The sequence below is a fragment of the Lemur catta genome, chromosome X, assembly GCF_020740605.2.
Source record: "Lemur catta isolate mLemCat1 chromosome X, mLemCat1.pri, whole genome shotgun sequence".
Classification (NCBI taxonomy): domain Eukaryota; kingdom Metazoa; phylum Chordata; class Mammalia; order Primates; family Lemuridae; genus Lemur; species Lemur catta.
The window spans coordinates 65840535-65852522 of NC_059155.1; the positions used below are offsets into that span (position 1 = coordinate 65840535).

The 11988-nt window shown below is 42.5% G+C and overlaps 1 protein-coding gene and 1 non-coding gene across 2 annotated transcripts; both read right to left on the bottom strand.

Annotated features, from left to right (window-relative positions):
- Positions 1 to 11952, bottom strand: LOC123628681 (holocytochrome c-type synthase). The gene is made up of 7 exons (XM_045538569.1): positions 11812 to 11952; positions 11116 to 11271; positions 8108 to 8259; positions 5621 to 5769; positions 4391 to 4510; positions 1934 to 2020; positions 1 to 1299 (listed from the first exon to the last, which is right to left on the bottom strand). Exons 2-7 carry the CDS (start codon positions 11225 to 11227, stop codon positions 1101 to 1103), a joined length of 819 nt encoding a protein of 272 aa, XP_045394525.1. The 5' UTR covers positions 11228 to 11271; positions 11812 to 11952; the 3' UTR covers positions 1 to 1100.
- LOC123628946 lies at positions 6041 to 6147 on the bottom strand. The gene has a single exon (XR_006731825.1). It is a non-coding gene; the product is annotated as a U6 spliceosomal RNA (small nuclear RNA).
- Positions 11953 to 11988: the final 36 nt, after the last annotated feature.

Here is an 11988-nt window from a genome sequence, read left to right on the forward strand (position 1 = left end):
TTCAGGATAATTAAAGGATTTATTAAATTATGAAAAAACAAATCATTTGTAACATGCTACTATAATTAGAACAACCAGTTTATGGATTACTGCTACAAAGAATTTCAACAGCAAACTTAGAGCTTTCTTAAAACAAAAAAATCTAAAGACAGTGAATTGATGCAAACATTCTACATCTGAGAAAATACTCTTCTTGTGAATTTTAACACTCAGCCCAATATAATCATGTTTTACAGGGGGACGATGCTAGCACCGTGACTTGAGCTAGGCTTTCAAGGTTTGGATTAGGCCTACTGGAGAGAAGGCTCCCTGCAGCAGAAGGAAAGAGATCCAACGTTGGGAGAACTTGTCAAACACCAGGGACAAAGAGACTTATTTGTTGTACATATTAGAAGAAGAGGAATTTTAAAAAATATTTTAAAAGTTATGTTACAAAGCACATGCATCAAATCATGGTGTAGTTGAAACTACTTATAACAAAGCCCAGTCTGAAAAATTCATATAAATGAGGAATTGGAGAGCCAGGACAAGCCTTTTGCTGAGTGCCTTTCCAGTGTATATATCTGCCTTGTGTTCAGGGTCACTACCATACTGTAGGGGCTTTAGGAATACTGATGACATTTTTTAAAGCCTAACTACCTCTTACTTATAATGAACAGCTTCAGTTAAAATATTTGACGAGGTGAAAGCTCCTGAGCACCACCACTAGCTTTCAGGTTTTATATCTCAAGTATTCCTGAGAAAACAGTGAGAAAAACAGTGGCTTTCATAACTTTTTAAAAGCTCTTTTTCAGAGGTTGTTCAGACTTTTCTAGATGAAATACACAGATAATACTGCAGTTAAAGGAAAAACTGAGACTGATTCCCACTCAAGCTAAGTGGGAAGAAAACTTAAAATGATCTTCTCTAAACTGCAAGGTTCAATTGCAACGCAAAAGTGAACGGTGCATGGTATCCTTTGCTAAGTGCAGGATAAAGTGTGATTACCCACTTGAGGTTCCCATTACATCATAAGTGCAATTCAGTTTGGGGAAAATAGTTTAATGTATCTCTCAGAAAAAAAAATAGTTTTTATTTTTCCATCTCAAGCAAAACAGTGGTTATGAGGTCCAGCGCCACCAGGCAACCTTCATTCTGTCCCATACTGCCGAAAATGAATCCAAGGCGGGACGGACATCCAGGATGGTGAATTGGTAGTCCTTGTTCATTTCACCGCCATCATAGTAATCGATCACGTATCTAACTTCTGTCCCACAACGGTTGATGATCCAATCATGCCTATCAAAAGGCAACTCATACCTGGAATGAAAACGTGCTAGTGAATGTTAAAATGCTTGTTGAGAGTTTGGTCCTGGTTTAAGCACTAAGAAAGATACAAAATAAGCACGTGCAAATGCCTGCTTTCAGTCAAACATCTAACTGGGGGGTGGGGATGAGACTCAGAGAGTCACACCGTGTACTGCGCTAAGGGAAGATGGTGCTGAAAAACTGTAACGAGTCCAGATCAGATGACAGCTCATCTGTATACAGAGGAATGAGGTCAATAGGAAACAGACCAAGTCCAGGGAGGTCAGCTGAGATACTGCAGAAATGCAGGTGTGAGCTAAGAATCTGAACTAGGCTAGAAGAGAAGGGGAGGAACACTAAGTGCATAGACCCAAAGAGCTTAATCATAGGAGGAGTAAGAGGACAGGTCCAAGAATACAGAAGACAACGCAATTTGACCCTACAATTATTAAATAAAAAGCAAGCTACTGCACCCTAATAAATCTGCCCATGGATGGGCAAACCTCAGGGACAGGACGAAATCTACAGTTGAATACTGATAAAGTTTTGGGAGATGGCACTGCAGTTCTTAGACTGGTTTTGGTGCCAAGAGAAAGTTGGTCCTGACCTGAGGAATATGAAATAACACTTCTGCACTGACACTCACCCCATCCAGGAACGAATTCTTGCCCTTGGTGAATACTCTTTTGCTTTCCCTCCAAACCGGATCAATGATGGACCACAAGGACACTCCCTAGAAATTCCCAAATAAGTGTTAAAATATTTTCTTTCCTTTGACAAAGACTATGTTCCAGTTTTTCAGTAATATGCATTTTTCTGTATCCATTTTTCATGGTATTACATTTACAGAGAGAAAAGTAACTTCTAAAATAATTCTAAGAACAAGTCCCTTTTTATTAAAAAAATATTCCTCTTTCCTTTTGGACTGGGTATGTTCCACTCTCTTCCCTTTCTTCCAGACATGTGCACTGTTTATTTCAGGAGTTAGCAAACGGGTTTTCCATTTGGTGCAGGAGGACAGGAGCATTCTCAGGGTGGGGAAAAAAAAGAAGCCTCAAGTATTGCGTTTCATACTTCTCTTTGACATAGAGTAGCTGAGATTTTTTTTCAGACAAACCTAAGAAAATAATATGCCCTTCTTTCATTTCAAACCAATGAACAGCCTTTATGAAGAAAGAAAAATGATGGATTAATCCCTAGGAACCAATTGTAATTAGTGCTGGACTAGCTCCTTAATAACTACACACAAGCTGAGGGGTGACAAGGTCCTAACTAGCAAACACACACCTTCTGCCTGCAGATCCTTGCTGAGGGCCTCCTAGGGCCAGCTCTCTGTAGGCACAGGGAGTGGTAATGCCAATAAAGCTATTGAGTCCTGCCCTCGTGGAGCTTACACAGTCCATCTACATACTAGACAGACAACTGTTTCCCCAACAGAAGGGATGCCAGTCAAGACAGAGGCCACCTATCTTGTCAGCTGCTCCCATTGATAAGATAGGCTTTGGTCTTGATGTATCTCTCTAACTAAGTGGAAGGGAGGAAAAAAGATCCGGACTTGAGGACTTATGAGTTACTTTACTTCTCCTTTTAGGAACTTCTCCTTAGCACCTCTTCTCAAGAGGGTCACAGACAAAGAAGCAAACTTAATCCAGCCAAACTTTCTCCTAGAGAGCATAGCATGAGTTTTTAAAAGGCCTACTTAATTTTGACAGAACTCTAGAAAATGACTGGAGAGGGAGCTGAAACTGACAAATCAAAATTCTCTTTTCTCTCTTTGCTCCATAATCACACTGCAAGTATTTAGCAGGTGGTCTTAATTAGAGCACACTTTCAACCTGAGTCACTGCAGGCACTGTGGCTCCCCTCATGAGAAAGCCGGGAGGGTGACTCCTGCAAGTCACGGATTGCTGAAGGGGAATGCAGATTCAGCATCATTCCCCCATCACATGCACCCATCCCTGGCCCGGAGCTCAGCCAGTGACACCCAGAGAGTGCCACTAATGAACTTCAGAGTACAAATATTAAAAACAGAACTCCTCAAAAAATTATTAAGTGGATTTTAGTCAAGAAATTAATCACATTTTACAATGAATTTGAAATGTTAACTACTAATTATGACATAACCTGGCTCTTTGTGCAGACATGTGCTGCCCTTACACTTCTCAAAGTAGACTCCACAGAGCAGCAGCATCAGTATCACTCTAAAACACAAGCCTGGACCCCACCCCAGACAGATTAAGTCAGACACCCTGGGGATGGGACCCAGCATGCTGGCTTTTAACAAACCTTCCAGGTGATGCTGATGCACACTCAGACTAAGGTCCCATCACTGTTAACACACATGACTGCATTTACCTGCTCTCCCTGAGAAAAAGGGCCCCGTCTTAAGAGATCACTTTCTGTTTAGCCATAATGGAGATTCAATAAATGCTGCTGAGGGAACAGAAATGCCTTTCCTATCTCCCTTGAGGCAGATAACATTTTAGTATCTCTGTTCCCACATTCTCTGCTTTCAATGGACTGTGATACTCCTTCCACTGAGAGCTGGGGTCTCTGTCCACTCCCCTTGAATCTGGGCAGGCTCCTGATGCTATGGACTTCCAGACTAGCCCAGAAAAGGAGACACAGCTTCCGCCTAGGGCTCTTTGGAACTCTAGCTCTTGGAACCCGGCCACCATGATGTGAGGAAGCCAAAGCAGCCATATTTAGAGGCTGTGGGCAGGTGATCTGGCCGACAGCTGGCACCACTGGCCAGATGAGTAAACAGTGGAGCCTTCAGAAGACTCTATCCCAAGGCTCTGAAGCCATACTAACCACTGAGTCTCTGCAGCCAAGGCCCCAGACATCAAGGAACAGAGACGAGCCATCCCTGCTCTGTTCTTTCCACCGTGGACCCACAAAATCCACAAGCCTAATAAAATAGTTGCTATTTTTTACATAATTAAGAAGGGGTGGTCTGTCATGCAACAATAGTTTGGGATATGCCTGCTACATAAAATGTTTTATTAGAATAACTAATTATTTGAATAAAATGTTAAAACTCTGAAAAAGTGATATAAGAAAGATGCCAAATTTCTTTTTTTAAGATCTCAAACATACTTACGCAGCATGGAGGGCTTCCCACTTCAATATCTCCTTCCAAGCCTGCTCATTATTCTGATTGTGAATTCTAATGATATTATACATATCTTTCTGGCTAATATCCTCATCCTTCCACCTCCACCTACGAAAGAACATTTGGTAAAACTTGACAAATCATTACTGATAATGTCATAAAGTTAATCCACATATTCATGATTTATTAAACATTATCCTTTATGAAAGAACTAAGAATGTTCATTTTCTCTGAATTTAACAGATTTAAGACTCATTTTCAAGAATTACTCACAATTGTGAAGTATCACTATAAAAAATCCAAAGCTACTATATAAGCACTAAAAACAAAGATTAAAATTTCACCTTAATCTGATTTTACTAAGTCACAAAATACCAGACTTACAGAAACATCTATTTTTAAGGTGACACTTGTTCAGTTAGTACCATTAATTAATGATTCCCTAACCTTTTCTAGGCATTTTATATAAGAGTGGTTTTTTTTTAAGCCTATTACTGGCCATGATGGATAATTTTATGTTTCACCCTGGGCCTCAGGGTACCCAGACATTTGGTCAAACATTATTCTGGGTGCATCTGTGAGGGTGTTTTTGAACGAAATGAACATTTCAACCCATATCCTGAATAAAGCAGACTGCCCTTCCTGCTCCACGTGGGTGAGTCACATCCAATCAGTTGTAGGCCTGAATGAAACAAAGAGGCTGACCCTTCCACGAGTAAGAGGGAATTCCTTCTACATGACTGTTTGAGCTGGGACACTGGTCTTTTTCTGCCTTTGGACTTGAACTGAAACATCGGCTCTTCTTGGGTCTCAAGCCTGCTGGTTTTCAGACTGGAACTTATACCACTAGCTCTCCTGGTTCTCAGGCCTTCAGACTTGGACTAGAACTATACTATTAGCTCTCTCGTGTCTGCAGCTTGCTGGCTGCAGATCTTGGGGCTTGTTAGCTTCCATAATTGTGACTCGATTTCTTACAATAAATCCCTTCCAGCCTCCCTGCCATACACACATACATTCTATTGGTTCCGTTTCTCTGGAGAACCCTGACTAAAACACTGGCCTTGCACTTATATTCTGATAGGTCTGAAAAATCAGTTGATTATTATAAACTGATTAATTCATAAAAACTTTCTGTATGTTTGTGGGGTAAAAACCTTTTCAACATTCTTAGATACATTTGACAAGCAAATTTACGTTCTAAATAATATGCTCACTCACCCTTTCCTTAACATTGCATTCCAGAACATCTGCTCAGAAGGATAAACCCATTTTTTCTCTGAATCTGCTCTAGGAATAGATGACTCCTCTCTGACAGTAGACAATGCAAATGGCTGATCTGGAGCAGGAGTTTGATTAGGTGGTGGCATCTAAATAAACAGATTTGCTTTTTAAATGCTGGACATATGATATAAAGTCAAAACAAGCAATATAATTAACTACTTCCTTGAAAGTAATGCACCACACACAAAGCACAGGTTACTTATCAAACCAGTGACAGCAAAATTTCAGACTTCTCAGATAATTTGGCCACTATTGTTGTTTTTTTATTGATGCATAATAAATGGAAATAGTTTTGGAGTACATGTGATAATTTAATACATTTATATAATTTGTAAAGGTCAAATCAGTGTACTTGGGAAAAATATAGAATATTTCACAAATTTTCATGCCAACCTTGCACAGGGGCCATGTTAACCTTCTCTATATTGTTCCAATTTTAATATATGTGCTGCCAAAGGGAGCACAATTTGGTTGCAGAGTGAGAATACCAAAATTGTTTTTCCTTGTTAAGTTCTCATAAATGGTAAATAAACACTGTCGTTAAATTTTTGGTCTCCTCCTCCTTTGAACAAATTTAGAAGTAATGTCACCAAGGAATAAGAAGTAAAAACTAATACTATGATCTGTAGACATTTCTAAAACCCTTTCTGTGACAAGCTCTTCAAAAATGACTACTCACTCTGAGGAAAAGTCTCATAGCATACATGCACAACATCACTTTCTTTTTAAACATTCTTGACTTTTGGGTTCCTGAAAGCTAATGCTTTCATTCTTTGGGCTGAATACATTATAGATGAGTATTTGCATCTCAGCGCTGCCAGACAAGAAGGTATGAAGAATCCTTTGTCCCAGAAATGTGGGTCAGCAATACTGTTATGCTAACACCTAGCCCAGGCCAGGGTCTCTCATCCTTGGTGCTATTGACACTGGGGCTAGACAATTTTAGTTACATAGGTCTGTTCTAAGCATTGTAGGATGTTAAGCAGGATGACTGCCTAGAGGCCAAAATCATACCAGCTTAGGAATCACTGGCCTAGAACTTTCTGTGTTGAAAGCATGAAGGATTTCCTAGCAGATACACATTAATTAAAAGTCTCAGTCACAAAGCTCCTTGTTAGAATCCCAGCTGCAGGAAGACTATGTGTGGAAGGCACTGCACTGAGTATTCTACTAGCATCACCCCCAGCGTGGTTCAGAACACAGGTCTGAGTGGACGGGGATTCAGTTTTGGCTCTGCCACCTCTTGGCTGGTGATGTGGGGCAAATTACTCACTCCCTCATTCCCAGTACCTTTAGTTCTAAAATGGGGACACTAACAATGCTGGCTGCACAGAGTTGTCGTAAGGATTAAAGGAGAGCAAGCAGGGTGCTTAGCTCGAATGCTACAAAAGTGATCAAAAGAAAAGTTAGCTGTGATAAATATTCTCATTACACATAACGTTCCCATGGGGTAAGAGTCTAGGTCTGTGAGATTCCCAAGGGCCCATGTTCTGAACCACTAGGCTATTAGACATAATCTACACCAGTGGTCTCCTGGGGCAATTCTGGCAATGTTGCCTGTCACTGCTTTCATGCGACAGAGAAGCAGCAGCAGAGCTGAGTAGTGTGACAGAGATCATATGGCCCCCAAAACCAAAAATATTTACTGTCTGGCCCTTTACAGAAATAGTGTGCTGATGACCCCTGGTCCAAATAGGTGAAAGTGCCCGATCTTGGTGTAGTGTCCAAAACTTTATTTTCAAAAACAGGCAGTGTGCCATAGTTTTCCCACTCCTGAGGCGGACACTACTATTGGATCCCCCACATTCTTTCTTTCCCAGGATAAATATTTCTAGTTCCTTCAAATGTTGCCTGGTTCACTAAAATTTCTACCCTTGATAATCCTGTGGCCCTCTAAAATACAGGCCCAAGTCTGTCTGTCTCTCTGTTAAAATGTGATTACAAACATGAGACCATAATCCCCAATGTTGTCTTCACAAAACAGAGTGAAGCCACATCTACCTTGTCCTCACTTCTTGACAGCATTAAATTTACTAGCAGCCATGGGACAACCACCCCAGTGACTCACGTGCAGGCTAGCACCCAATTGTGCCTGAAGAAGTCCCCCAATCTTGTAATGTACCTACAAGGTTTTCCCAGACCAAAATCACCTAGTAACTCTCTCCCAAAACAAAATATTCGTTCGGCATGGCTTACTGCAAGTAAACTTATTCTGGCTCTTCATAATCACTGTTTTCTTTCCTAGGCACTCCCTGAAACTATACTTAGTAACACATTCTAGATTTTCACTGTGAACAGAGTATCAAACTTATTTGTTTTCAAAGGACAGAAGAATCCATCCTAGCAGTCTACAGTTTTTCTTGGGAATCTGTACAAACACCTCTGGATAGAAAGCTTCAGAAAGAAGGGATGATCATCGATTACCAGATTTGAAGGATCTAGGTTCTCCTTATTGTCAACTGCAGCACCCTTAACGGGACACTCCACATACTCATAAGCACGTTCCTGGTGGGCAGGCACACAGTATGTTTTGCTCTCATAGGCTCGGTCAGATGGTTCTGCATTCACTGGACAGCCTGAAATAATCAAGTATAAAAATGGTGTCACCACAACGACCCTAAAAAGTTGAATTTCTGATCAATGATTACCACATAGGAAAAGCCAGGTTTCTTCTGCTTAAATCTGAGAGTTAAGCTAGCTAATATTCCACAGTCTTAAAGATGAGGAGAAAGTTCTATAAATTATTTTCCCTTTGAAAGAGAAACAGGTACCCATTCTCTAATTGTGTCATGCCTCCAGCAAAAATAAACCAAAGAAATCTTAGCAGTTGCAAGAGCATATATTGTCCATGCCATGGTTTTAGTAACAGGCTAGAAGGTACCTGGTTGGATTAGCAGCTGGGAGTTATGAGAGGAACCTAAGCAGGGACCAGGCCACATTTCATGGGGTCTCCTTGACTTTCCATTCACTAGTTCCAGACAAGCCCAGCCCCAGTGAGGACACAGCTACAGTCTAGACTTTTGTTACTGATGCATTTTCTCAGGTACTAGTGACAAGAGAAGAAAACGAGCAGAGGAAATTTCACAAAAGCTACTGGAGACAAATCTGAATGTCACTGCTTATGCTTTGTCCCAAGACTAAAACAAGCCACAGAAAACTACCATTTAGCCAGGCACAGTGGCTCACACCTGTTGTCCCAGCTCTTTGGGAGGCTGAGGCGGGAGGATCCATGGGGTCAGGAGTCTGAGGCTGTGATGAGCTATGATCACGCCTGTAAATAGCCACTGCACTCCAGCCTGGGCAACATAGCAAGCCCCATCTTTAAAAAAGAAAATAACTACCACTTGGCCTAGGTGATATACCCCATCAGAAGACAGTAAGAGGTTCACAAGAAAAGGCAGGCATTAAAGAAAATGTCCCACAACGCATGTAGGATCCAGATGCCTCTTATGAGAGAAGATCTGAGCCTAATAAGATGAACAATAGTCATCACCCAAGGATCCAGAGTGCTGATCCCACAAGTGTGGGGACTGAGAAGCAGACCAGGAAGATAATTGTTTATCTAATGGAATCCTCCTCTTAGGCAGCAGCAGTAACTATAGGAGTACACTGAATGCTGGGTGCCCCCTACATGACAAAGATGAGCTTCCTTTCACTTTCTTCCCTATGCCTCTCATTCCAAGCCCCAACTTCCTAGTAGTCCATGCAGCTGCTCACTTTAGAGGTGAAGGGAGACTTTGCTATACCTTTCCTCTCTACCATTCAAAGCACCAATCAATCCTTTCCAGGTCACTGATCCCAGCTGGGTGTTCAAAAGAAAATACTGTTTAGATTTTTCACATTATATAACTAGCGGTCCCTTTAATCTCTTACAATTACCCACACTCTTTACTAATGTAAATAAGTCTGACTGACAGCTCTCCAAGAGAGACAGAAAATGAATAAAACCAGAGAAAGGGCTCTATGATTTCCCTGAGGATGCTCAAAACAGGACCACATCTGCTTTGTCTGATCTGTCTCAATGCTTCCTGTACAAAGAAACTGTAGAAGAGCACTGGATCTATCCTTCTCCAATGTCATAGAATTTTTGCTGGCTTTCCCACTTACTACCTATGTGATTTGGAGCATATAAATTACTCTGAGCCTTAGTTTCCTTGACTATAAAATAGGGAGAAAACCTACCACACAGGATTACAAAGTCTAGAATGTAAGCTCCATCAGGAAAATAATTTTTGTCTATTTTGTACACTGCTATTCTCTCCATGCAGAAACAAACAAAATCCAGCAGTGCTTGGCACAGAATGAGCAGTGACTCCTTTGAGTGGGCTGGCTGACTGAGGGAATGAATGACTACAACGCAAGTGTTAGTACTCAGTAAGCACACCATGTTGCTTCTGCCCCTCACAACTTACTGATTCAAACCATACTTTAATATGAACATGCACCGATTAAAAATGAAAGACAGCTTTTCCATTTTCACCTTTTTACCTAAAGAGTGGATCACACAAGTCCATTAGGCAATGGCTTATTTTTACATAGAAAAATACTACAATGGATATGGGAGCAAAATTTATTAAGACAGCTAGATCTCCATCAAAGTTTCTAAACCTTGGCCCTCTTGACATTTGTGGTGAAATGATTCTTTGCTGGGGGGCCATTCGGTGCACTGTAGGATGTTTTTTTTAGACAGAGTCTCACTCTGTTGCCTGGGCTAGAGGGCCGTGGCATCAGCCTAGCTCACAGCAACCTCAAACTCCTGGGCTCAAGCAATCTTACTGCTTCAGCCTCCCAAGTAGCTGGGACTACAGGTATGTGCCACCATGTCCAGCTAATTTTTTCTATATATTTTTAGTTGTCCAGCTAATTTCTTTATATTTTTTTTAGTAGAGACAGGGTCTCGTTCTTGCTCAGGCTGGTCTCGAACTCCTTAGCTCAAACGATCCACCCGCCTTGGCCTCCCAGAGTGCTAGGATTACAGGCATGAGCCACGGCACCCAGCCAACACTGTAGGATGTTTAGCAGCATTCCTGGCCTCTACCCACTAGATGCCAGTAGCTCCCTTTCCTCTCAGTTGTGAAAACCAAAAATGTCTCCAGACATTGGCAAATGTCCCCTGGGGGTGGGAGGGAATGCCCCTCCAGTTGAGAACTGTTGATGTAGGCACAAGGAAACTTTGGGGAGACGGGGCTCTAAATTATAGAATATTTACTATGTTCTCATGCATTATCTCAACTAATCATCATACTAGCCCTGTGAAATATTACTATATCCTCATCTTACAGACGATGGAATGAGACTTAGCGAGGACCAGACCCAGGGGGCCTCACTCTCATGCCTATGAGCCTCACCGACACACTATACTTCTGCCTCTTCCTTAAAAACCTTTTGGGAATTATCTTGTGTTTTTATTTCCTAGACAAAGGGTTGATTACCTTTCATTTTTCTTTCATGCATTGGGCATCCTGAAGGTGAGGATGCTGTCTGATTATTTGAAGCAGTTGAGGTCTGAACTGTAACAGCAGGAGTAGATGCAGACAAACCCATGGCTGGAATCACAGTATTGACTCCAAACAGTTCTAAATTTCCACCTGCCGAAGCAGAGAGACAGATTAATGCTGATGCCTGGACTCAGACTATTCCCTTGTTATTCTTAATCTGGCCAATGCTCCTTCTTCCTCTTTGTCATCCCATGGGAACCTACCCGGCAGGTTACCCACTTTGAGGGAAAGCTTTTATATATTGCCCCCTTTGGTAAATACTGTGAAATCTACACCAACCTGTGGGGGCACGTTTCTAAGGGAGTGGGGATTTGGGGGTTGAGGTGAGGCGGCCTGAGAAACCACACCACAGCAAAGGGGTTCCTGGAGGAAGGGTCCTACGCGTGGCGATCGGCTTGGGGAGAGGAGGCCCACTGACCCCAGACTTAACCCCTGTCCCTGGGGTCTTAACGAGGGGCTGGGGGGTCGGAGAGAGGTGTGGCAAAGAAATGGGGAATCGAGGAAGAAAGAAAGGGACAGTGGAGGTCGAGGCGCTGCCAAAGTCTTCCTCACATCGTCCCTGCGAGTTCCACTCACTCCCGCCTGCGGTTCCCAGACCAAACCGGCCGCAGCCAGCCCGCCCTTCCACACCTGATTCCTCCCGCGGGATACTTCGGGCGGCCGGCCCCACGCCTCTAACTGCCAACCCGAACCCAGAGCGGCAGCTACTCCCAGCCGCCGCCGCAGCCTTCCTCGCGCCGGGTCACCGCTATGCCGCGGTCACCGCCGGCGTTCGCTCGCGCCGCTACTTCCTTTTCTGAAGGCGGG

Coding starts and splice junctions, on each gene's coding strand:
- LOC123628681 (XM_045538569.1), bottom strand. CDS start 11,227: ATGGGTTTGTCTGCATCTACTCCTGCTGTTACAGTTCAGACCTCAACT. Junction 4,511..5,620: donor AATGCAATGTTAAGGAAAGG/GTGAGTGAGCAT, acceptor GTTCTTTCGTAG/GTGGAGGTGGAAGGATGAGG. Junction 2,021..4,390: donor TGGGAAGCCCTCCATGCTGC/GTAAGTATGTTT, acceptor GGGAATTTCTAG/GGAGTGTCCTTGTGGTCCAT.